Source organism: Trichosurus vulpecula, chromosome 1, assembly GCF_011100635.1.
Source record: "Trichosurus vulpecula isolate mTriVul1 chromosome 1, mTriVul1.pri, whole genome shotgun sequence".
Taxonomy (NCBI): Eukaryota; Metazoa; Chordata; class Mammalia; order Diprotodontia; family Phalangeridae; genus Trichosurus; species Trichosurus vulpecula.
Genome location: NC_050573.1, coordinates 338,705,624 through 338,732,271, shown reverse-complemented (window position 1 = coordinate 338,732,271; position 26,648 = coordinate 338,705,624). Strand labels below are relative to the sequence as shown.

General features: G+C 34.7%; 1 protein-coding gene and 1 non-coding gene across 2 annotated transcripts in view; both read right to left on the bottom strand.

The window, feature by feature from the left end:
- Positions 1-26,648, bottom strand: part of DNAH5 (dynein axonemal heavy chain 5) — a 314,391-nt gene that overhangs the window by 113,163 nt on the left and 174,580 nt on the right. The window contains exons 49-54 of the mRNA XM_036745231.1: positions 21,046-21,168; positions 20,635-20,848; positions 18,771-18,994; positions 12,093-12,291; positions 10,467-10,639; positions 1,178-1,308 (exon numbers count right to left, since the gene is read on the bottom strand). Of these exons, the coding sequence (XP_036601126.1) occupies positions 1,178-1,308; positions 10,467-10,639; positions 12,093-12,291; positions 18,771-18,994; positions 20,635-20,848; positions 21,046-21,168 (1,064 nt within the window). The remainder of the gene's footprint in view (positions 1-1,177; positions 1,309-10,466; positions 10,640-12,092; positions 12,292-18,770; positions 18,995-20,634; positions 20,849-21,045; positions 21,169-26,648) is intronic.
- Positions 23,658-23,760, bottom strand: LOC118835052. The gene has a single exon (XR_005009414.1). It is a non-coding gene; the product is annotated as a U6 spliceosomal RNA (small nuclear RNA).

Genomic DNA, 26,648 nt, shown 5'->3' with positions numbered 1-26,648 from the left:
GCTTGCTCAACTATCATTCACAGATATCAGGCCTAAATGAGCTTCTCAGCTACCCTCATTCAACCCTTCATCACCTCTTGCTTGGACTATTGAAATAACCTCTTGATCAACTTAACTCCAGTGTCCCTCCTCTCCAGTCTATCTGATACACAGTCACCAAACTAGACCTACTAAAACACAGAGCTAACTTTGCAACCCCCTCAAAAATCTTCACTGGATCACTATGGCTTCTCAGATAAAGTACAAAACCATTGGCCTGGAATTTAAAGTTTTACTATCTGGTTCCCACCAAGTTTTCTAGTCTTGTTTCTTCTTATTCCCCTTTACTCACTATCCATTCTAGTCAAACTAGCCTACTAGGTGTTCCCCACACAAAACATTCCGTCTCCTATTCAGTGCTTTTGACCTTGGCAAAAATGTACACCCCCTTTATCTACAGCTGGTAAAATCTCTAGTATCCTTTAAAGCACAATGCAAGTGTATTCTCTCACTCAAAGCCTTCTGTCATCTTTCCACATATCTGTCTGTCTCTCTGTCTCTGTCTGTTTCTCTCTCTCCTCTTTCTCTCTCTCTCTCTCTCTCTCTCTCTCTCTCCCTCATTTTGTATTACTTTGTATATATCTTGTATTTACTTGCTTTTTAGCACGCTATATCCCTCCAAGATAAGGTAATCTTCTTAGAGGAAGACACTATTTCATTATTCTTCTGCTGTTTTTTATTTTTTGTTTGTGTTTTATCTCTGGCACCTAGAACAGTGAATCCTAAGATCTTCTCTGAGCTTTCTAACTCATACCTGCTAATTTCTCTCTCTTTGCTCCCCAAACACCAATGTACTATCTATGTACTATCTTACTTTATTCTCCTTTCTAATCAAACATTAATCTTTATAAATTTTTGTTTTTATATTGAACATTTACTACTAAAAAGGAGACAACTAATATACAAAGAATTGGGGAAGGGATTGTTATAGACGAAGGCCAATTTCTTAAATTATATTCTCTAAGATTGTTATTGACTACAAACTAAGACCAATTTCTTAAATTATATTAATTTCTGGCTAATATAGCACTGCATTTTTCATGAACTGACACAGCTATCTCCCACACAGGTTTTAGCTGTGGGTCTTTTTATAAAAAATCTACTTCAGATTCATTAAACAAGACACATGCAAACAAACCTTGTTAGGGTGATCTGGAAGGAATCATAGCCAGCAATGAATGATGCCAGTCGAGTCAGACTTTGCTTTCCTGATCCACCTACACCCACAAGAAGAGCATTCCCACAAGGGGTACGAAGAACACGTGAAATCTGAAGCACAAAATGAACAAAGCATAAATGTTATTGAAACTATGTAAATAAAGGCCATCTCCAAATTCTGATTATATTATCATTCAAAATTTGTGCATCAATCAGTACTTGAAACCCAACTCATTTTCCCTTTGAAAAAATATATATTATCATTAGGGTTAGTTCCCAATTCATATCAATTTGATTAAAAATATTATATGTCTATGACCAGATATAAATAATATATAAATAAATAAGATATACTCTCTGCCTTCATGGATTTTACAGTCTGGCAAAAATTTAAAATATTTATTTAGTTATAATGCACTTTATACTGCACCACACTCAGTGTTTCTTTGGAAAGAAAATGGATTCAAAGTTTCTATTTGGAATTAAAGGAACACATGACCTTCTGCCCTTGAAATGAGTATGGAGTTACTCCACATAAAAGGATGAGTGAGAAAGGATGAGCATGTATGTGTATGTATGTGTGTGTGTGTATGTAATATTAGAACAATTGAATAGATTCTAAACTGATCAAATGACTAGATATAAAGTATAGCATTACTAAGTAAAAAACCTACAGCTAACTTTACAATGGAATCAACACAGCAGCCTATCCTTGTTCCTGAGCTGTCCAATCCTTTTAATCAGTTTCTTGGATAAAGGAGCAGGTACAACGTTTAGGAATTTTGCAGATGGCACTACGTTGGGAGGAATAACCAGCACACTGAAAGAACAATCTAAAGAGATCTCAAAAGGCTAGAATGATGGCATGAGTTAAATAAGACAAAAATTAAAGGTGATGGATTTTGAACCATTATCATTGGTTCAAAAAATCATCACAAGTACAAGATGAAAATATAAGGCTAAACAACATATCATGTGATAAAGAGAAAGGTTTTACTATATTGTAAGTCAATATGAATTAATAGTGTGACACAAAAGCTAATAAAGCTAATGCAATCTTGAGCTCAACTAAGAATAAATATAGTATACAGAAAAAAGGAGGCAATAGACCCTTTGTACTCATTATTGTGGCCATAGTAGAAATAACATCGACAAACTATTGCTGTTCAGAAATAGAAAACAAGACTGATGTGAGGATAAAAAGGAATGTTCAAAGAAAATCAATTCAAAGAAAACATAATATTTAACCTATTTGAAAAGTTATTATATAAAAGAAAAATTAGAATTGCTTTTCTTCATCCCCTTAAGTATAACCAGGAAAATTGAGTGAAAGTTGGAATTTGGTAGAATTTGCCTTGATAGAATAAAAAGCTTCCTAACTTGAATTTTCCAAAATCACGATGGGATCCCTTAGGAGATAAGAAAAATCCTGAATTAATAGAGCTCTTTAAGAAAAGAAAGGACATTCATTTGTCAGAAATATTGTATAAAGGACTCTTGTTCAGGCAGAAATAAGACTAGCCAACCTTTGAAGTTACTTCTAACTCTGTGTGATTCTAGGCTTCTATGATAATGCAGATGGTAAGTCTTGTAGAAGAAGCATGCAAGAAGTGTTTTATTCCCTGAGGAGGGAGGACAAGGTCAGGATCCCATCTATCATTCATTGGTCTGCAGAGGGACTAAGGGGACCTTGTGCCATGCCACTCTGAGGTCCTGGTCACTTAGTTGAAAAAACTCTTATTAATTGGACTGTGACTCCTCTAATAGGGGCCAAAATTACCTACAAAGTTGTAAACTACTTGTGATCTGCACAAGACAAGAAAGTGAAATGTTAGATCCTTACCACAAAGAGAAACAGACCAAGACCTAAAATGTTCTATTTTATTTTTTCTATCTACCTTTTTGTCATTCAGTTAGATGTAAAAAGAGTGCCAACAGGTTTTTAGGCTGCTCTAAAAACTGAAATAAAATTAATCAAATTTCAAAGTAAATATAGTTGCAAGCTGTTCTGATAATTCACCATAAAATTTGGTTCACTGAATATGACAGGATTTCCACAGGGTTCCTGCAATTGAGGAGATGTGTTAAAGATTATGGACACTTTCAGATGTGACAAGCACTAAGGCTATTCTCCAACTGATAGATGTCATCTCAGTTTCTAGTATTTTGCTATAATAAAAAAAACTGTTACAAATAATTTTGTAAATAGGGGTTCTTTCTCATTTACACTGTAATTTTTGGGTTAAAATCTAATAGTGATATCATTAGACCAACAGGCATGAAGTTTTGTGATTTTTTTATAATGTTACTAAATACACATACACACAATTCCCCTTCCCTGATATTTTTAAAGTGTAAATTATCATATTTGCTCATGTTTAGCAGGTTTAAAATAATGAAAATAAAAAAGTTTTTGAAAAAACTCTCTTCCTCCACTCATGTAACAACTACCCAATTTATGACCTCTGACCTTACGTAATTACCAGCCTAGTTGTCATTTAACTATAGCAATCCCCTACAAATTTGTTTCCCTGCTTTAGTTAATGTCTACTCTCTCCAATTTCATTCTCCATCTGTGGTACCAAACTCAAAACAAAAAAGGTGGATCCCTGTAGCCCCAAACTGACAGGCACAAATTAACATTACACCTCTCTTCTACATGAATGCTAAAATAAATTTCCTAAAATCCACATCTAATTATATAACTCCCTTTTTCAAAAATCTTTAAGAGTTCCTTATTATCTCTTGAAAGGTGCTGATCTACCCTTTTCTAACCTCTGCTCTTGTCAATTGATTTAACTCATTGATGCAAGACACCCTGATGTATAAAACACTAAAATAAGGCCTGTGTACTTTGTTATATCTGGTTTAAAATTCCCAGTTCTACATAAAAGTTGATCCTCTCTTCAAGTCCACAAAAATAGATCAGGAATTCTAAACAGAAGACTCCTCAATTAATCTACATTTCTTCTAGCTGAAGAATTTTAGATTTTCTATGCTTGCTTATTTTGTTTTATTAAAGAGCTCTTTCTTGCTTTCCATTATACTCCTCAAATGCAAATCTCAAGTTAAGTAAAACTGATAACTCTTCTTGCTTTAGAGACATGTCTTATGAGTATTAACTAAAAGTAGATAAATTCCTTGGCTAAATAAAGTATCAATTAATTTCTCATATGCCCTTTGTATACATACGCATTTTATTATTTGTATCCCTTTTGAAAGAAAAACCTTGTACTGGAATAGTAAAATGCTAATTTTTTAAATATTCTTCTTCTTGTTATTTTTAAGTATCCCATTGATTCCTTTGTCATTATGGATCTAGGATTTCTAAGATGATGTAGTAATCAATTCCATGTATTAAGCCATCCATTAATTAACAAGCATGAGACCAAAAGCCTGCTAACCACGTCCTCAAATTTGGCTTCAAGTAAGCAAATTTTGTATGTGGATTGTCTTTCTTTTTCTTCAACTAAGTCACTGAGTTCCACAAAATCCATCCTTTTAGAGACTATTTTCTGCTAAGTAATGGGCAAGATCAACAAGTCCAATAACCAAAATGTCATTTAAGCATTATACGAATACTCCTCAGCCTGATGTGTCCTGCTCTCAACAATCTGGCTCCAACGTACATGTCTAGAATTTCTTCACATTACTCCTATTTATACAATCTAGATTCCAGAAAACAAAACACCTTGAACTCAAGATTTCCTCTACAATTGTCTTATTATCCCCCCTCCTTGTTGTTGTGTTTTCTCCTCATCTCTTCATTTCAGAGTCTTGATCTTTATTTCAAGGTTCAACTCAGGCACCACCTACTCTGTGAAGCCTTCCCTCAACCCTTTTAGTTGTTATTTTCTATTTCCTCTCTCAAAATGGCTTATATTCACTTATCTCATGAAGGTAATTGAATTTTTTTAAAACTATACCAGGAAAATTCAAACTATGGATTATCTTACCAAGATGTAAATGTTTTAAAATGTGTCCTATAATGGACTGCCTACCTGCTGTTTAAAGAGCAATGAATTTAAGTCTGTAGAAAGATCGGGTGCTAGGTAATGATTTTGTTTTATATAGTATAGAAACTTTAAAGGATATTTTACTAAATTATTTTTAAAAAGTTGAGATATTCATCATTTGAGGAAGTATCCACAATGATGAATTATAAACCTTAAAAATGCATGTTATTTCTCCCAGTAGGGTGCAAATGTGTTCAAAATGAAGACTGTTATTTGTGCTTTGTATCTCTAGTTGGAAACACAGTTCATTGAACACAATCAATATTAATTTTTTTTCCAAAAATTTTAACAAAACTATAAAATACTTACTTTGGAAGGTTTTTTAAGCCAATTTTTAAATCATCTTGAACTTTTAAAATTGAAGATGTTATTTACAAAATATGTCAACCAAGCCTCCCAAAAGATTATTTTCTTTGTTAAATAGGGATTGTGAGGTAGACATCTTTAACAACTCAATATTAATATTTCACTTGTGAATAACATAAACTGACATTTATTTCAAATTTTAAAGACTAATCAATAAGGTAGAGCTTTTTTAATTAAACAATTAACTTGTAAGTAAAGATATTTGACAGATATATTTGGGGCATGAAGCAGGCATTTGGGCCCAAATTTTTTCCTCTTACCTCAAGTACATCTGCAAAATGCTATCCTTCTGTGTCACTCACTGTTTCTGTCACTTCTTATAAATAGGGCACAGATAATCTTAATGCAAAGACACCCATGTATATGGTTTTGGGCTTACATACAGAAAAAGTGATAATAGAGAGGCTCAGAGTAGAGAGAGAAATTTAAAAGTAAAAATAGGTCTCCTGTTTCAGATCTCTAGTTATGCTACCATTAGTCACCGATTGTCAATGAAAAGTCATATAATCAATTGTCTGTAACAACAATGCTGCTTGCTGCTACTGTGGCTGTGTAAGACCAAAAACACCAGCACACAGGTGGGCTGCTACACAGGTCCTTTGATCTGCTTTTCTAAGGAAAGCAACTTTAAGAGATTAACAATCTTACTTTATTAAACATACATGTACCATTCACTTAGTTCAGGGGGAAAAGCCAGGACCCTGAACTTGAGAGCAAATACAAGGAGAAATTACAAACAGAGGCAATATAAACAGAGCAAACACACACAGTTATCAAAAGATAAGCCTCTAGCTGTCAGACCAAAGAATCACATAATTACCGGAGAGAGAGGCACCAGTATCTGGGTTTTCAAAGCCAGGAAGCTCCACAGGCTACCCAGAGCCTCGCCTGGCCAAATCACCAACAGTCTTCCGGTGAGTGAATGAGAGCCCCCAAAGACAAAATGCCAACCTCTGAGCTTTTATACCCTGTTCAGGGCCCTGAGGGCTCAGAGCCTACTTAGAAAAAAGGTGTGGGGCCTGGGGCCTCACATCTAGTTAGTGAAAGGGTGTGGGCCTGCCTCTAATCAAGCCTCCCTTTGTTGGCCCCACCTGAGGCCTATTGTATGGGGTGGAAAGATCTTTTACTTACAGATTGGACTTATATTGTCCTATTGCACAGGCATGTGTGTCACTTCAGTTCCCTAAACAATCAGAACAGCCATCAAGAGGCTCTAATTTGTTTATTTGTTTGTTTTTGGAGGGGGGAAGGCAGGGCAATTGGTGTTAAGTGACTTGCCCAAGGTCACACAGCTAGTAAGCATGTCAAGTGTCTGAGATCGATTTTGAACTCAGGTCCTCCTGACTCCAGGGCCAGCGCTCTACTCACTGCGCCACCTAGCTGCCCCTAAGAGGCTCTCGTTTGACTCAAAAAATGTACCCAATAGGCTAATTTAGAGGATTTCCACAAATATGACTCAAATATTTAACCCCACAAAAAAACTCCCTGCGTCAAACAGAAAATTCATGAGGAAATGCCTGCTCTCATAGAAATCTGAGTTACCTATCTTTGTTCCCAAGAAAGCCATTTAAAATATGGAAGTTACCTTCCACACTGTGAATATGTGATAACCTTTAAATAAGAATATTTGTTCCCCTTTTGCTTTATTGACTAAATGTAGAGAGATTTCTGTTCTTACTGAATTACTTATAATAAGCTCTCATTTATCCACATAAATAAAAAAATGCTAAAAGCATATATTAAATACTTACCATGCACTAGGTAGTGTACTAAGAACTGAGTATATGAATACAAAAAAAAAGAGATAATTCCTGCTATCAAGGAATTTATATTGTCATTGAAGATGAAAACACATAAAAGGGAGCTAAAAGTGGTGAGATCAAATGTACACAACTGTATGGAAATGGCCAGGATATGATAGGGGAAGGAAATAGACATTTATAAAATACTTAATATGTGCCAGCAATTGTGATAAACAACTTTCTGATATTATCTTATTTAATTTTCACAATACTGGGAGGTTATAATCCCATTTTCACAACTGAGGAAACTGAGGCAGAAAATTAAGTTATTTTCCCAGGCTCATAGAGCAACTAAGAATCTGAGGCCAGATTTGAATTCAGGTCTTCCTGAATCCAGGTTCAGTGCTCTATTCACGGCCTCACTGAGCTTCACAGAGGCCTGCTTTCAACCAAGATAAAGAAAAAAGGTAATATATCAGCGCTGAGGGTCATTTCAAGGTTAAAATCCAAGGTTCATATAAGAGGAGGACAGAAAGTTGAAGAAGATGGCTAGAGTGCAGGAAGCATGGTCTGAAAATTTCCGGAATACCTAGTTCTTGGCAATATGTGGTGAAAGTTCACCTGACATGGGTCATCTTCCCATTGGGGTACACCTGTTTGACTCAATTATTCTTTGCATTTATAACTAAATATAGGTGTCTGGTATTCTCAGAATTCTGGGCATAGTACAAAAAAGGACAGTCTCACTATGAAAATGGAACAACACAGGAATCCTTGGTATCATACTCTTCCTCAGACTAAAGAATAATCACTACCTTGTTCACACTGGGAAGGATATTTAACCTTAGTGATCATCTAATTCAACCACATTAATTGACAAATGATGAAAATCAATCTGGGAAAAATTAAGTGACATCCCTAAATTCAGACAATGAGTGAAAAAATATTCTACCATGGCCAACTGCAGTGGTAACCATAACTTAGATTTCGCCAAAACTATATCTTAGATGATTTTGTACGCTGATATTACCTTATCTGATCATAATCGTCTATTCTTCCATCTCTCTACTCCTAAACCAATGTTTTGCCCTCTCTAGGGCCTCCAGGCTACCTATCTCTTCTTATTTCATATGTCATCAACCCTCCTGTGGTCCCATTTTTCACCCTTTACTGTCTTCACTCTCAATTAACCAGTTCAACTATGACATAATAAATATTTGTTGAATTTAATTTAATTTGAGGCATAAAAGACAGGATCCGAGGGAGCTCACAATGGATGACCTCCATCTTTTTAAGGAAGTAAAATGCAAGATTATCTACTAATGGAGGATGAATTAGAAGTTGAATTAGGGATGAAAGAAGAGAGAAGTTTTCCACCAGTTGAGGTGTGGAATGTAGTATGTTATTGTTCAGAAATGAATAAACTACATTGTGCTATGAATCCATTCGGGTGACAGGGTCTATGTTTGTATGAATCAATTGTGACTTTATCCAGCATTATTCATCTGCTTGGGAAAAGAAATAAAATGGGGAGATATTGAGGGTTTGCTGAAATGGTGCAGAACAGCAAAAGAAACAGGCAAGAGATTCAATGGTTGAGGAAAGTGCATTGCTGAAATAGTATAGCTTCTAACAAAATTATAAAGATCAAGTATGACTCAAATACTAAGATATGAGAGGATATTCCCAACCCAGCCATTTGGGAAGGTGGGAGGGTGAAAGGTGTTGCACATTATACTTCTTTTTGGACTTTCTCAGTGCATTGATCAGTTGCGCTATTTTTTTTTCCTCTTTAAACAATACTATTTGCTATATGGGACAGTTCTCAAGGAAACAGATGGGGAGAGATACCAGGGATAATTAGGATGACATAAGAAACAGAAGACATAAAGAAAAATTATTTTAAAAAAAGAGATGACATCAATAAAAGTCTATAATGGTATGCCCCCCCCCCCAAAATAGAAAGTCTAGGGACCTTTTCCCTAGAAAAACTGGACGGAAGAGATTTATGCTTTCACAGGCAATACTCTTTTTCTGGCCTATTTTGAAAAATTTACTAATTGTTTTTATATTCATTAAATTCAGCATGAACTGCAGAGAGAAAGATAAGAATCATGTCAAGACTATGAAGAGAGGGTAGTGAATCTAGTACTGGAGTAATCTTTTATTCTGCCATCTGAAAAAGTCAGAGATCTCTATGAAAATTTAAAAAAAAACAGGCTCAGGGGAAGGGATGAGAAAATGGGTAAGGGAGGAGAGGAAATCCTGAGGTCTTCCTACTAGAAATAATCTCTTTCTTTGCTTTACTCTCATAGCACTTTCTTTGTACCTCTCCTTTAAGAGCTGTATATTCTTCCTTACATCATATTTATGTATGTAGCTTATCAACTCTACCTAAGTTCCTTAAAGATGGAAAATATTCACCTTCATATTTTCCATCATACCTGGAACAGTATCTTGTTCACGGTAGTTAGCCCATAAAGACCTGATATATTAATTTATTCAAGTCTGAGTTAAAAAATGAAGCCTTTCAAAAGAGTGCCTTGTAGGGTACCAAATATAAGAAAAATAGAAGTCAAGAGAGTGAGAGGATCCAAAAAGACAGTAAAGTCATATTTTTTTTTTTGCCATGGATAAGTAAAATGATAAAGAAACGATAATATGAGCTATGTGTTTCCAGACAATGGAGACTTGCCTGTCCTGAAAATGAATACCAAAAAGGAACATTTGATGATAGGAAAGAAAATTACACATGTAACAAAATTTTCATTTAGTTTATGTTTTTTTGTCTTCAGTTACAGTTTGCATGGTTTTTCAGAACATCATTATAAGTCTTTTTGACTAAGTTTTGAACTCAAATGCCAATAACCTTCATTCTATGTAACAAAAACATTGAATTAGATGCATTATAGCAACACTGACTTCAATTAGTACTCCATACATACAAAGTATATGTAATTATTTCAAATCTATAGGTGCAATATGTAAGATCAAATTTAGAAATTAAGTTGGAATATAGCCTTGAGTTTATTCTTAAATTGAATTTTCCTCCTAAGTGATGAAAATTAAAGAGAGAACAAATATTCTGGTGGGGAGCCAACTGTCTATTACTTCCACAAGGCACTATTAGCAATACACTAAGTACCTTAATTAAATGAATCATGGCATCTGCAAAAAACACCATGTCCATGCCAACTCCACGGATGCTTTCATTGTATATTTGTAGAAACATATTTAAGCGATCTCTCAGGTGATTAAAAGATTCAATTGGCTCATAAATTTTGGGCATGTCAACACTAGTGTCCTCTGAGTCTTCACCTAATACAGAAAAACAATTTTAATATTAATAAGCAAAATACACATTTTTCCTTCTTTCTCCTATCTCTCTCACCAGCATATTTTATGTTTAAATAATTCTTCAGTACACATTATAAATTTTCTAAATATTTAACATCATATGTTTATTTTAAAAAATTTAGTGAAACCTAATTTTTAAGAGGAAAAATTACTGTAATTGTATTGAATAAGCCATTTAAGGACATGGAAATTTACTGGGAGCTACCATAGTGAATGGCTTTTTAAACATCTTAAAATTTCTATCATTTAAAAAGATAAAACTTCAACACCCTTCGATTCACCCTACCCATGTATAATAATGTAATAATTTTCATACAGTGAAGGTTAAAAGAAAGGAGTTTTGCAGCAAGAGAAGTGTTTGTTTTTTCTCAACCTTTATTTTAAATGTTAAAAAATGACTCATTTATAGAGTCCTTTCTAATAGTATTCATGTCATTAAATTGTTTAATGGTTCATAAATATTAAAATCTAGCATTGTCACAAAGAGGAAGAAATAGCATCCCTTAAAATCAGAAGGGACTATGTATTTGGAAGTGAGCATAATGGATATCATGTTAAGTTTTCCTTATTAAATTACTGGCTAATTTTTTGTTGGAATTGGAGGAAATCAAATACAAGTATTCTGTCTCACAAAATACCTTTACCTTTATAGAACTTTCTTTTCTCCCGACCTAACTTCAACTAAAACTCATCAGCTTCTTTTTTTTGTGGGAGGATAGCTCCAAATGCTTATGCTGCACTAAACCTCCTTTTTTAATTGTAATTCAAAAACTTTTGATAACCACACATAATATTGCCACATCTGCTAAAGATTGCCTGTCATTTCCAACAATTCTAAAGACATAAATGGTATGTATAACAAGCTATATTTTCTTTATAATTGAAAAAAATAAATTGAAGTTCATTCTCTGTATCCTGAATTGCTTCTGCCTGGAGCAGGCCAAGTAAACCCATTTAAAATCAAACAAGAGAAAAACAATTACCCCATTACTTTTTCCACAAAGAAAATACAAAATATCTGTTTAGAAAAACCATTCAACCACACTATCATGGAATTACTTCCACAACAACTTCTATTTCAACACTCTCCTCCTACTAATAATCATTCTCTCCTTTGTCCTGTAATTGTAGTCTTTCCTTTTTATTTGTTCCTCACTTCAGTTATTTGAGCATTGCCCTAATGCTTACTTTCCAAACTAGCAAATTCCTAATTTCCTGTGTGCATAATTTTCACTCCCACCTGTACTATTCAGAATTGACTGGAATTAATAGAAATGCTATTCATAACTTATCTTCAAAATACCTTCATAATATATATTACATATAAATGGAAATTGCTGAATTATACCCACCTTCTTCACCAATATTTTGGGGAAAACCTTTTTTCATTTTTGCTTAGAATTTTTAGAATTACCTGTAGCTTCAGGTGCATCCCTTAAGAAATCAGCAAAGTAAGAATCAACTCCACAATCCACCAAGAGCTTCTTTTCTTCACCAAACTTCTCTTCCACCAAATTTGCTAAAGTTGAATCAAACCAGTTCACATCCTCTGATACCGTAAACCGATCAGCAATAACACGTTTACATTCATGCTTCCACAACTTAATCAATACCTGTTGAAAGTATAATTTAAGTATGAAAAGAATCCATATCAATGACTTATTAGTATCTGTTAAACTGTATTTGGACATGATATTTTAAATTCTTTTTCTTTTCTTTCTTCATCTCTTTATTCTCTGAACATGTAACTATAGCTAGGTCATGGTAAATCAAAGAGCGAGGGAACTTTTGTTCTGCCTGAAGTAACCTTTGATATTTTATTTTTAATAATAATTTGAAATTTATGTTTAGAATTTAAATTTCTTTCTGCTCAGAAGACCTGAATTGAAGTCTACTTCAAATTGAACTATGGAAAAATATATTCATGTAAAATAAAGAGCCAGAGATTTTTTTGATGAAATGTGTTTAACATTTGCTTTTTAAAAGAAATTGAAGTTTATCCTTAGTATCTTAATTCTTTTTTCTTTGGAAAAAGCTGTTCAACCAACGTGAGTTCATTTAAACTCAAATAACAAAAAAAGACACTATTCCTTTTCCATATGGAAAGTTCATCTTTTATTTACGTTTACAGATGACACAAAGCAAGGAGGAATAGCCATCACCTTATATATAGAGTAGTAATATGTTGGATATACTACGTTCAATTCTGGGTACCCTATTTAAGAAAAGACATAGGTAAGCTAGAGCAAATCCAGACAAAGGCAACTGGGATAGCCAGAGAAGAAGGTGTATCACACAGAATTTATTCAAGAAACTGGTTATGTTCAGACTGAAGGACAGAAGACTTGAGCAGGGAGTATATGATATCAGAATATCAGCAGAGACATTAAATAGTTCCAAGGGAAAAGAATCTAAAATGAGAATTAGCAAGAAAATCCACTTCCAAAGGCAACAGATAAATCAATAAAGTAAAGGTAAAAAGCAGGCCAACGAAAGAAAAATATAGTGATCCCATAGTTATCATGAAGACACTGTAGGATTAGACCCAAGGCTGGATTGCAAAGAAAATTTATAAATAAAAGGAATGGTGAAGTAATACCTTTGTGTATTAAGAAGATGTATTAATGTGAAGAAATCAAAAACCAAAGGAAAAGAAGAGTGGAGAGCATTGGGATAAATATCAGCAAAGAATAGAAACAAATACAATATTGTCTTTAAAGAATGGTGGACACTACAGTCCAAAAGAAAAGGAATTTGGTAAACACATTAAAAATACTTCTAAAGCATAAGAGATAGTGGTGACTTGAATTATATGGATATCTGTTAGAGTTTTCTCTTGGCTTAAAATAAGGCAATTAATCACTCTTTGGCTTAATTTGATGACAACCTCATAATTCAAAAGGTTAAAGAATAAAGAACTGTACTAAAAGGAACTCGTTGCTAAGAAATGGATGGAAACAACAGAAGGAAGTGACCGCTTTGTCTCAGATTCCATGATCATTAAGGAGAAAAAACCTGGCACAGCTTAAAAGCATCCTAGATTTGGGAAGAAGAGATTTCTAAAAGTTCAGAGAAAAGATAGGCAGAAATTTGCATCCTGAAATTCCACAGGAAAGGTCAGTCTAAGAAGGAAGGTTAGGAAGATCTCAAAAACAAAATTCTATGAGCACAAAGTGAGGAAGAGAAGAGAGAGCAATTTCAAAAGTCTATGAACATACACAGGGAACTCATCAACAATCATAGATCTTTTATAAACAATTATAAAAGACAAAAAAGCAGCAAGTCATGGAAAATTATTACAAAAGTAAGTCAGACTAATGTGGAAATATATTTAACATGATTGCACATGTATAACCTATACCAGATTGCTGGACATCTTAGGGAGGGAGAGAAGGAACAGAGTTAGAAAAATTTGGAACTCAAAATCTGATAAAAAATGAAGGTTGAAAAATTCATTTACATGTAAATGGAAAAATAAAATTCTATTTAAAAAAAGTAAGTCAGAGCCTAGAAGACAAAAGTCAGGAGTGTGATCTTTAAAATGAGCTGGGCCTGGGTAAATACAATAAAAACAATCAAAAAGGGGTGTTGTTTTGTAGAAGAGGACTTTTTTAAGGCATAGAACTGCTGCACTGGATGATAATACAGATGATAGAGAGAAGTCAAAGATGTTTAATTCTTACTTTGTTTCTGTTTTCTCTGCCAAGGAAAATAAAATTTAGGCTGGAAAAGAGAAAACAAGAATGACTGACATAAAGAAATACTACTCCAATATTAATAGAGAAATAGTGAGAAAGCATCTACCTGTTTTTGCTAGTTCATGTCACTAGGCTCAAATGAACTATATCCCAAATTACTGAAGGAATTATTGCATGTGACTATAAAGTTATTGTCCCTGAACCTTGAAAGATCTTAGTGAATGGGAGCAAGTTCTGCAACTCTGAAGAAAACAAAATATTGATCTAAAATATGGGCGTGTGGATGGAGAAGGAAGATTGTAAAATCCACAAGACAAAGACTAAGAATTCCTGGGAAAATTCTAGGGCATATTATTACATGGCTCATTAGTGATCAGAGAGGCAGCATGAGAAACCAGATGGAATTCTGGGATGACTTAGAATCAATTAATCAATCAAAAAGAATTTATTAAGCAGCATCACACAAGGAAGGCAATGTAGCTAAATGAAAAAAAGCCCATTGATTCTATAGCTAAAGGCTTCTTAAACTTACTACCTATATGATGTTGGGTAAGTCAATTAACATCTCTAGGCCTCGGTTTCCCCATCTCTAAAACTTGGCTGAGACTAGATGGCCATGGCCACTAAGGTATCTTGTAGCTCTAGATCTATGATACAATAAACACCTACTATATAGCCCAGACACTGTGCTATATGCTTGAGGATAAAGAGACAAAAAAATTTTAAATCCCTACTCTGAAAGAGTTTATATCCTATCAGGAGATAGCATTTCAAATAAGTACATAGAAAGGTATAGGTGCTAGAACTGGGATTTCACTGGTATTTGGGAACTCCCAAGTATCTAAACTTCTACAAAGGCAGATCAGCACATTTCCTGCAATTTACAGTTTTAAAAATTTGACTACAGCACTAAGATACTAAGTAGTTTCTCCAAAGTTATAAAGCCAGTATGAGTCACAGGTGACATTGGAAGTGATCTTGGCTTGAAGAGCTCGAAGAGGCTTGAATCTATCCACTCTTCCATGCTACTTCACTATATAAGCAGATACAGAACAAATATCAAACAAAAAATCTGAGGTAGTTAGGGATGAAGACAGCCTCAGAGAAGATGTGATTCCCTAAGGTTATAAAGGTAAAAAGTGAGACAGAGGATACCAATCCATGTCCTTTGACTCTAAAACTAGCATTTTTTTCCTACCATTCTATGCTCCTTCAGAAGATTTTAGTGGATACTATGAAAATAACTTGGCTTATTTTGTCAATATAGACCACCAACTCAAACAAATTAAGGCCTAAAGAGACTTATGTTATTGTTTGGTCATTTTTCAGTTGTGTCTGACTCTTTGTGTCCTCATTTGGGGTTTTCTTAGCAAATATACTGGAGTGGTTTGCCATTTCCTTCTCCAACTCATTTTATTAATGAAGAAACTGAGGTAAAAAGGCTTGTTACTTGCCCAGATTCACACAGCTAATAAGTGTCTAAGGCCATACTTGAACTCAGAAAGGTGAGTCTTACTGACTCCTGGCCTGGCCCTCTAACCCTTGAGCCACCTAGCTGCATGAAAGAGACTACAGGTTAGGGTGGAGTAGTTATGATTTAAACTTTGCTGAGATCTTGTTGGATTGGTAGGTTGTGCCTTTTTTAAAATGGTCTGAAAAGCTGATAAAAACGATGATGTAGCCAGAATACAAACATGATATGAAAAAAAAATATGTTCAAAGATCCAGATAAGAGCAACATTATCTGATAATGGGAATACTAGGGGAACAGACTAGACCTGGGATTTCATTGGTAAGGAGAGATCCCACTAAGGAATTTCCTCTGCCAGCAAAGTTCCACACCTTGTCAACAACATACAGTCATAGGGAATTGTCTTGAAAATTGAGGGAATAAGGAATTTATCCAGAGTTACATAGCTGTGAGAAACAGGGCTTGAAACTATACTAGGTACCTCTCAATAGTGGTATTCTCACACACAAAAAAATCATTTGGAACTCAGTAACCTTTGGTAATAGATAAGGACAAAAGAGAGAATTATTTTAAAATAAATAATATTTGAAAGCTATTTTCCAGAATTTAATAAATATAACAATAAGTTTGTTAAGGGAAAATCAAAATTAAGATAATTTACTGCTAATATGGTAAAACTCAACATTCTGTGCTTTGGCAAGGTTTCCTTGGTAAATATTGTTTTAAATTTATTTCCTTGCAAATCTTGCTTTCAAAGGACAAATAACTCCTTTGCTTAAGTATTTGGTGAAATATCATTTATATAGCACTTTAAGACTTGCAAAAGTACATATGAATATTATTTCATTTCCTCCTCACAATCACCATGGGAAGAGGCAGGTACTATTATTATCATCATTTTACAGATGAGGAAACTGAGGCAGACAGCAGTTAAGTGACTTGCCTGGGGTCAAATAGGTAGTAAGAGTCTAAGGAAGATTTTAACTCTGGTCTTCCTGACTCTAGGTCCAATGTTTGATCCATGATATCATTTAACTACTCCTAACAACTAATCTGCTTAATTAGAGCTTGGCTGACATCTCAATCTTTTCTGTCTACTCTGCATGCACAAATAACTTTAAAATCCATTTACTTAACCATTAATTTGAGTCAAGTAAAGTCTAAGAGAGGACAAATCTACCACTAGGCTGAGAGTCCTGCATGTGTAATAAGAAGGAATTGATCAGTTGGTAGAATAAAAAAAAATAGATCCACCCAGATCTTCCCAAGTCCAGTTGGCAATGAGCTTGAAGTGAATTTTGGGAATTTTGGGAACATTGTACATTCCCATAATTCAAACCTCAAGCCAAATATAAACTATTTAGGAGCTAATCAAGGATAAGATTCCCTCCCATAGTATGGTAAGTTTTATTTTTTAAAAGAAAAAACATATTCTTTGTTCATCTGAAGATTATTTTAATTCTTAAGTGAGAATGTCAAATGGAGTATACTAGGAAAATTAAATGGATACATGTTATAAAAGTAGCTATATTGTTCTTATCCTTTGACCCAGTTATACCACTACTGGTATAGTGTAATGTGGTCAAACACAGAGAGTTCTCACAAAAAAAAATATTTATAGTAGTAACTTTTGGAAAGAGCAAAAAAAATGAAGGAAAATGAGTATCCATTGATTAGAGAATAGATGAAGAAATTGTGGCATAGTAAGGAAATGCAATATTATTACACCATAAGACATGGTAAATAAAAAGAATTTAGAGAAATTTGAAAAGATTTTTGTGACCTAATACAAAGTGAAATAAAGAAGAACCAGAAGAACAATATACACAACAACTACAATAATGTAAAGAAAAACAATAATGAAAGACATCAGAACTTGAATCAATACAATGACTATGATTCTGTAATCGTTAAAGAGTAAATACATTTCTCTTAAAAATGTGCAAATTTGGCTGGTTTTTTTTTGGTTTGCAAAGTTCATTTTTAATTTTTTTCAAAATGTCTGTTGCTCCCCATGGAAGCAATGCAGTGGAAAGAATGGTGAATATGGAATCAGCTCATCTGGGTTTGAATTCCAATGGGCATTTTTCACGTGTCACCTTGGACAAGTCACTTAATCTCTGAGTTTCTATTTCCTCACTTATAAGATGAGAGTGTTGAGTTTTTTTTTTTACTTCTAAGTATATTTTTCTATTTCATGGAATTCTATTTCATGGAATTTCATGTACTTCCTAGTGGTACACAGCTGGATTAGCACTTACTACCTATGTAACTTAGAATAAGTCACTACACCTCTGTGGAGTTCAGTTCTCTTATCTATAAAATAAGGAGTTGAACAATACCACCATGGAGGTTCCTTCCAGCTCTAAATCTATGATCTATTGTCATAGTTCCAGAGGATAGAAGATAAAACATATATTACTCTTCTCAAAAGACAGGTGGTTGATTCTAGGTGTGGAATAAGGTATATGCTGCATGATATGATCAATAGGTCCATATGTTTTACTTAATTATACTTTCCTAGAAGAGGGCATTCTATTAAAAAAGGTTCATTAAGACATAATAATTATTTTAAAAAGAGAATTACCAACAATGTTTTAAAAAAGAATAAAATTAATGATTTCTTTTTATAAGACTAAACAATTATATCTGCTATGTCAGAGAATGTCAAGCATTAACTCTATACTTTTTCATTTAAAACTTACTGTCTTTATATTATGTAAATCAAGTTGCTGTATCTCTTTTTAAAATATCAGAACAGTATTGGTTTTTCCTTCTTTTGTTAGTCAATAAAATGTATCCTAAATTTTTACACAATAAATTTTCATTATTCCAGGAAGAACAAAATTGCCAAGCAACTCTTTTAAAATGGTACCATGGCATAATTCATCAGTTGCATCTCTGTGATTTATGTATAACTTACATCCATTTCCATGATAACTTCAGAAGTAGTATTCAACATTCCCTGCCAGATCCTGGAAAGATCTCGAAGGTTGAATACATAATGGAATTTGGCAGGGGTAGGCAGCATTTTCATCTTGGTCATCTGCCATAACCTACGAGTCAGTGGCACCAATTTGACCACAGAATCTCCCACTTCTTCTGAGAAATTCCGTTGGGTACAGTAGTGTCCTGCTCCAATAACTCCTGAGGATAAAGAAAAGATTATTTATAAGTTAGTAAAAAATATAATTATGCAGCTAAATTAAAAACAAGGATTTGTAAAGTATGTACACATAATAGAATTGCACATTTGAGAAGGGAAATGCAACCAGCTGTTTTTTACTATGAATTGATGTCCTATTGCATTTCAGCGTTCCAACACAAATTCATTTAAATCAACATTCAAAATGGTCAAAAAATTAATGAAGGTATAGCATAGTACGTTGTTATGTAGTCAACTGAAAAAATAGAAAAAAACTAGTGAATTTATAAACAAAATAATATTTATAGAAGTATTAAATTAGTTTGGATAATTAAAAGCATCCAGCCCTTTATTCTACAAGGCTGCTTTTACCTTTCCCAAGTCTACATACTCCATAAAAATTTGTTTCCAGATCACTCCCATTAACCTAATGAATCTAATTTTATGGGATTAATAGGTTTAAGCCAAAGTGTACCTTGGAGTTATCTAATTCAACCTCTTCATTTTATAAATGAGGAAACTAAGGCCCAGGGAGTAAAGTGACTTAAGGCCCACAGATGGTGATGGAGACAGGATTTTAATTAACATCTATTGACTCCAAATTCAGTATTCTTTCCACTGCCCCACACTATCTGCCCAAAGAGAACCCAAACACAAACAGGGACATAAACCCTGGACTCTCAAATTGAGTCTGATGCCCTACCAACTCAGTTATCCAGACTCAGGGAGTCCCTGAGCTATATAATCTTCCTCATTATCTTTTGTTCTAAGCTGAATGCCTGGATCTGTAAGAGAAGCTCCTTAATGTAATTTTAACTAGTATTCAGCCAAGCTTAGTTCTAGAAAAGATAAATGACTATACTTATTGCCAGACATAGATACATATACAGCATTTAGGGTGTCTCTCTTTTTGAACTGGATGCATAAAAAATCAGATCTAAAGCTATTTTAAACATGAAAGCACAAACTGGCATGATAATAGATTGGTCTGATGATTTCATTTTATGAAATTCTCTCTACTTATTTTCCTGCTCAGAAATTCACTTTAATGCTGTAATTTATTCAGAAGAACACATTGAATCTATTTCTGGTGTTTGTGCAGTTCTGTATTGCTTTCTAAGCCTTGGAATGACCTTTGTCCAAAAGCAGAGGAATCCAATTTGTACATGAAACTTCAGGTCATAGACTGAGCCACAGAATGGTTTGAGATTGACAATAGCTACATCATCCAATAGCCATCATTGTGCATTATCAACCCAGACCTACAATATATGTCAATACTAGATCACAGGACCAACTCCATAGAACATTCAAGTCTTTGCATTATTGTATAAGAGTTTACATGAGTTTGTAATAAGAAATAACCTCTGGCAGATAAAAACCATCCATGTACCCAAGTTAAATGCAAATGTATGGCATTGAATTTCTTCTACATAAGATCAAGCACACTACTCAAGAATGATACTTTTACCCTGAAGAGATTCCTAATATTGGTGCAGAAAGTATATAGAATAAGGACAACCCAATGTTGATCCAGTGCTAGCCACTGGGAAGCTTTAGGTTGTTTCCTCAGTAAACTCTAGTCAGCTGATCTGTCCCCACCCCAAATTACTTCCTACAAATCATTTCGTATTCATTTTACCAAAGATCTTGTCAATGGAAGCATTTGATGGGAGAGTGCAGTTAAATATAGAAAACTGCCTCTTCAGTCTCTGGGGTATGTCATTGCGTCCTCCTCCAGGGTGGATCATGGCTGCCAAAAACTGGATATCTACGACGCTTGTAAACTCCCCAGGTTTCTCAAGGTTGTAGAATCCATTTTGTTCCATCAGCTGCCGAACTATCTCATTGGTAACCTTTAGAAGACAACTCATAACATTAAAACACTTTAATCACCACACAGTTTCAGGTATGTATGCTATCAAAAATGATGAGCTTCAAGGTTACAAAGATTTAAAAATTTGAAAATAAATGTTTGCTTATGAAAACATATTGAAAATTAGTTGGATCCTGACTTGAAAAAAAATCAGTCTTGCCATACCCTGAAACTTACCTGATCTCCCCATTCATTGATTACAGGCATATTTACATCATCAATAAATACAGTCATCTTCTTTCCTGCTGGAGGGCCATATGTTGAGCCCATGCGTTTATCAACATAGCTCTCTATTGTCCGCTATGAAACAAAATAATCAACAGAAACATCTGTGAAAATACAAGCTGAAAGAGAATCGATCATAAAGAACTTCCTGGGAATATTTTCCATTAATATGAATTAGCCAATAAAACCCCAAATGCTATATATGCGAGCAAAAACACATCAGAAGTATTTGAATTATCCCTATAACTTCCTCAGCTCTAATTTGAAAATCTGCTTTAATTTAGGAGGAAAAGGAATTTTAGCTTATGTGAAATTGGAATGTGCTTCAATCCTGATATTATACATTCACTTTCTCTTATTTTTTTCTGTTTTGATGACACTATAAGTTCTATTATGTAAAGATCTCAGGTCTGCTCAGAGCTTTTCTATAATCAGTATTCAGTTAACCAGGGCTGATGGCCAGAAAGCTTTTAAGTCTGTTCTCTGGGCAGTACAGCCTTTAAAGTCTGTTGGCCAGCTCTCTTAATTAAGCAGACTGCCAGCTGGCTTATGCAGGCCAGCAAAGTTAAATGAAGCTGCTTTTGTGCTCAGGGGTCTGGAAGCATATGCAAAGTCCATCAACACTACCCTCACTCAAACCGAAACTGGAATAGATAGCATTGTCCTAACTGAATCAAGCCATATACAATCCATGGCCACTCAGAAAAGACTGGTCTAACAAGTCATACCAGAAAATTAAAAATGGAAAAAGAATTCCCAATGTCCAGATTATGGCATATAGTTGGACAGGCAGTCTACTGAAATAGTATAGCTATACATATATTTTGGATAGGCATTGCAGATAGACAATTAATCAGGACCAAAGTAAAAAGAGTCAGAGAGCAGATTGAATAGCATTTGGGAAACTGTATACTAGCACTTACCTTGTGATATCACATTAAAATTATGGGTTATAATTTCTATAGAATAAAAAAATTTCAAGTGACTCAAATAACAACGGAAAGCTCTCAGTGGACAACATATTACCAGTGATGATTTTTACACCAGAAATAACAGAAAACATACAACCCATGAAATATATATGATCAGAAGGGGGTAGATTTGTCATCTAGTGAGAAGAACAGAGAATAAACTGACAGCCTAGGTCCTTTGAGATGTTAAAAGACCTAGAAGATGTCTGGCCAACTGGGCAAATCATCTAAAGAGGATTTATGAGAAGTCATGGTTAAGAAGGCAGGTATTATAATGCAGAGATGGATAGTTATTTGTGGAGCAAAAGCAATCTCTTGGATGCCCATTGTACAGTGATTCCTCCAAACTCTGCCTTAGGACTAAAAAAAAAAGCCTCAAGATTTTTCTCTAAAGTTGATATTCTCAGGAAAAATGGGCATGATTAAACCAATCCTTGTGTGACTGATTAGAATTGTGATGTAGTGGAATTTCATGAATGAGTAGAGTTTAGGTGATGTGTGCATTTGTGTGTGTGTGTGTGTGTCTGTGTGTTTATACGGTTAATCTGTAAAGAGACAGACTTGCTAGTACAAGCTGTGAGTTAGTATGTATATCAATATAAGTGGTGAATTAGTAAATGTCAATGGAAATGTGCAAAGGTGGAGATATCTGGGCAAATATTTCTCAGTACCTTGTAAGATTAAGGAAGGATGTGCGTGAGAGTAGAATCAAATGTGGACTTCTGATAATAGGTAGCAAGAGGCAGAACTGGCCATTAAGCCTCACTCTGAAAATTCATAGCAAGAGTAATATTCAATTCCATTCAACAAGATGTGTTAAGCGCATTATTGCAGGCATCGGGGAGACAAAGATGAAGATTACAACCCTAGCCTCAAGGTGATCACATTCTCTTCATGCACATGTAACAAGAAAAAGTAGATTTAAATACACACACACACAGAGTCATTTCAGGAATAAGATGCCCTAACAATTAGGGGATAAGTGCGTCTCAGGCAAGCTTTGATGGCAGATGGCTCCTACCTATACAATTACCAAAACAAGAGAGAGCCCTAGAACTGGAATCAATCTTCGAATGACATCAGGTACCATAAAGAAGAAGGATTTCCATCTCTGCCATATAAAATGGCATTACATTGGGTCCCTTAAACAAAGCAAAAGGAAAACAGTAGACTGTGAAGAATCCAAGGAACCCAAGATCTCAACATAAGTGGGGAAAGGAGGACATTCGCTGTAACGTAACAGGGAAATTGCCATCTGCGCCACAAAAAGAAACATTTATGTTACTGAAAGCATCAATTGATTGAAGAATAACAAAGTAAAATCTGGTTAAGATCTCGTTCAATCAAGTAATTATGTAGAAAATGGACCTACCATTTTTACTGGTCTAGGGAATGGCAGGGTGAGGAAATTTTCTCTACCAATGTAGGTTGGCACACTTATCTCTCCCACTTATATTCTTTGAAAGGTGCCTAAAGCCATGAAAAAGTAAATGACTTGCCCAGAGTCACACAGTCAGTATGTGTCAGAAGCAGGCCTTGAACACATCTTCTCAGATCTGAGGTGATTCACTAGCTGCAGTGTCATGCTGTCTGTCAAATATGGAATGCTTCACAAATGTGTTTGTCATCCTTGTGCAAGATCAACTCTAATCCTCTCCATATTGTTCCAAGTTTATTATATGGCCTGGAGAATCACGTATTTATTCAACAAACATACATACTGCCTACCAACATAGGGAAACTAAAGACACATTTCTTGACCTCTGTGAGTACATAATCTTATTTGGGACTGCTGTTTTCCCATATCTAAGCCCTACATCTATAGGTGACTTAAGACTTTTTTAATTTTTTTTTTTATTTATGGCATATGACTACAAAGGAAAGCAAAAGAATGTGGAGTTCAGGAAAAAAAAACAGAAAAATTCTAATTTCTTTATAAAGATCAAATACATTAAAATTCAGTATTAGCCAGGACACAGCCAGTATTTATAAGGAAATGATATTATAAAGATTCAAATGCCAGCCCTTGGAAATCATTTCAGCTATGACATGTAACTTGAAATATAAATATCTACCATTGTTTTACCATAACAACAACCTACTCAGGTTTTTTTCACAGCATATTAAATTTAAAACAACTTTAGGATAAAAATAAAACAATTCTCGATCATCGAAAACTTCTCCGATGGCAGTGGCCCTGAAGCCTAGACAATCATGTACTCTGCTTCCACCTTAAAAGAAAAAAGGAAATTATCAAAGTAGATCAGGCTGTGTCTAGTACTACTGGGCATGGACAGTAGAGCTTACTGCAATTCACAGCACTCTGACATCTCTCCAACAACTAGAGTCCATGAAACACTGATGTCTGGAAACAAGAGTGTAGAGCCTCTGCTGGCACACACATGCACGCACATACACACACACACATACACACACACACACACACACACACACACACACACATGTTTTATGTCTTCTGGATGGGTCTGAGAATAGCTGGAAGTGGACACAAAGGTTACTACCCTAATTCCTACACTGGTAAACTTTCATTCATCTTCCCCTAATGTCGCATCAAAAGTCCCAGGATGATGAGAAGAAAAATACTACTGAGTTGCATTTGTCTGTGCAAGTCTGAAGTACCCAAAAGGAGAAGGAGATTAAGTGGCTCCTGGGACTTCACACTTCACTTTTTAAATATTTGATGCCAACAGGAGCCAGTTATTTGTCAAAGCATCCTTAGTGTCTGGAATGATCTTGCAAATGAAGGAAATAAAGTAGCATCTTCAATAAAAACAACTTCACGCTTTGATATTCAACAATGTTTGTTAAACTACACACAATAGGAGCTTAATGGATTTTTTGTCATTAAAAAAACAAACCCTGGATAGTGACAGAGAATGAGGCAGCATTATCTAGTACCAAGAGCATTGGTTCTGAAATCAGATGATCCAAGTTCAAATGCCATCCCTGAAGATGAGCACTTGTTTGATCTTGGATAAGTCACTTTACTTCCCCAGGACTCAGTTTCCTCATCCATATAATGAGGGGGATTGGACCTCTGAGGCCCCTTCTGGCTCTAGTTCTATGATCCTAACATCCTATGCCTTTAGGAACGTAGAAGACTAGAATCTTTTTGTTAGAACGGAACTTAGAATTCACAAAACCCAACTTCACATTAGTAACAAGACTCTATTCTGCAGCATTCCTATAACATCTAATCTTACTTGTAGTATAGGTTGCCTCCCCCTAGAGAAGTACCCTGATAACAGAGATGCTTCATGTTTGTCTGAGAGAGATAAGGGGTTTCTAGGTCAGCAAACAAAGCTACCCTGGTATGAGTACAACCTGTGGTTGGGACAGTAAGAAAGCTAGGCTGACTGAAATGGAGGAGAGGGTAAGATGCTTGGGAAAACTGGCAAATACATGTGTGGAGGAAGACCACAATTTGATTACTGAGATCAAACAAAGGAGCTTAGACATACTCAGCCATAAAATATGCAGGTTAGGCTATAGCAGAGGCTTTCATCCTGGGTATTCTCCCAAGGAGTCTGTGGATAGATTTCATGGGACCTGTGAACTTGGATGTGAAAAATTGCATCTTTATTTCCACTGGTCTCTAACCGAAATTTTGCATTTCCTTGAATGATTAATTTTTTAAAAATATATGATTCTGAGAATGACTCCATAGGCTTCCCCAGACTAATAAAGAGGTACATAAAGGGAATAAGAGGATAAACATTTATTAAGCACCAACCATATGTTTATGCACTGTGCTAAATCCTTCACAAATATTTCATTTGCTCTCCATGACACAAAAAAGAATGAAAAGCCCTGGATTAGATTATGTCTATGGTCTCTTTGAGTTCTAAAACTCTTTAAGTTTCAAGATCAGAATAATTTGATATAGTATTCATCAGGGAGTCACTACAGATTACTGGAGCTAGAAGTCACATTTTGGAAAGTTAATTTGGGAGAGAGGTGCTGGACCAAAAATGAAGAATGAGTTCCCATTTTTAGAATTTGCATTACTTGATTCTATACATTTCTTACAAGTGTTTTGCTTTGCCTTTTTTCTAGAAGGAAAGAAAATAAATGGTTGCTAATTGAAAAAAAAACAAAAATTAATTTTAAAAAGAAAATTAATCTGGACATAGTGACAAGAATAACTGGAACAAGTAGATACTAGAGTCAAGAGGAACAGATGAAAAGCTGTTGAAGTAGGCTTAATATGAGCCAATAAAGGTGTGGACTAAGGTGTTGACTTTGGAAATGGAAAAGGAATAGATACTAGAAACATTTCTAAGGAAGTATAAAAAATATTTGGCCATAGAGGAGGAAAGTGAAGTAAGAATCAAAGATAACTCCCAGATCTGTAGCCTAGAACATGGGGGAAATGGAGATACATAAAAGGAAAATATTTAGTTGAGAAAGGAAGCAGGTTTCAGCAGGAAAATTAATGAATTCATATTCATAGAATGTTATTGATGAAAGATACTTTAGAAACATTCTAGTCTACTACTCCAAAATTGTCCATTAAGTTCTAGACATTCTGAGTTTAAGACAATAACGATATACTTAACTAAA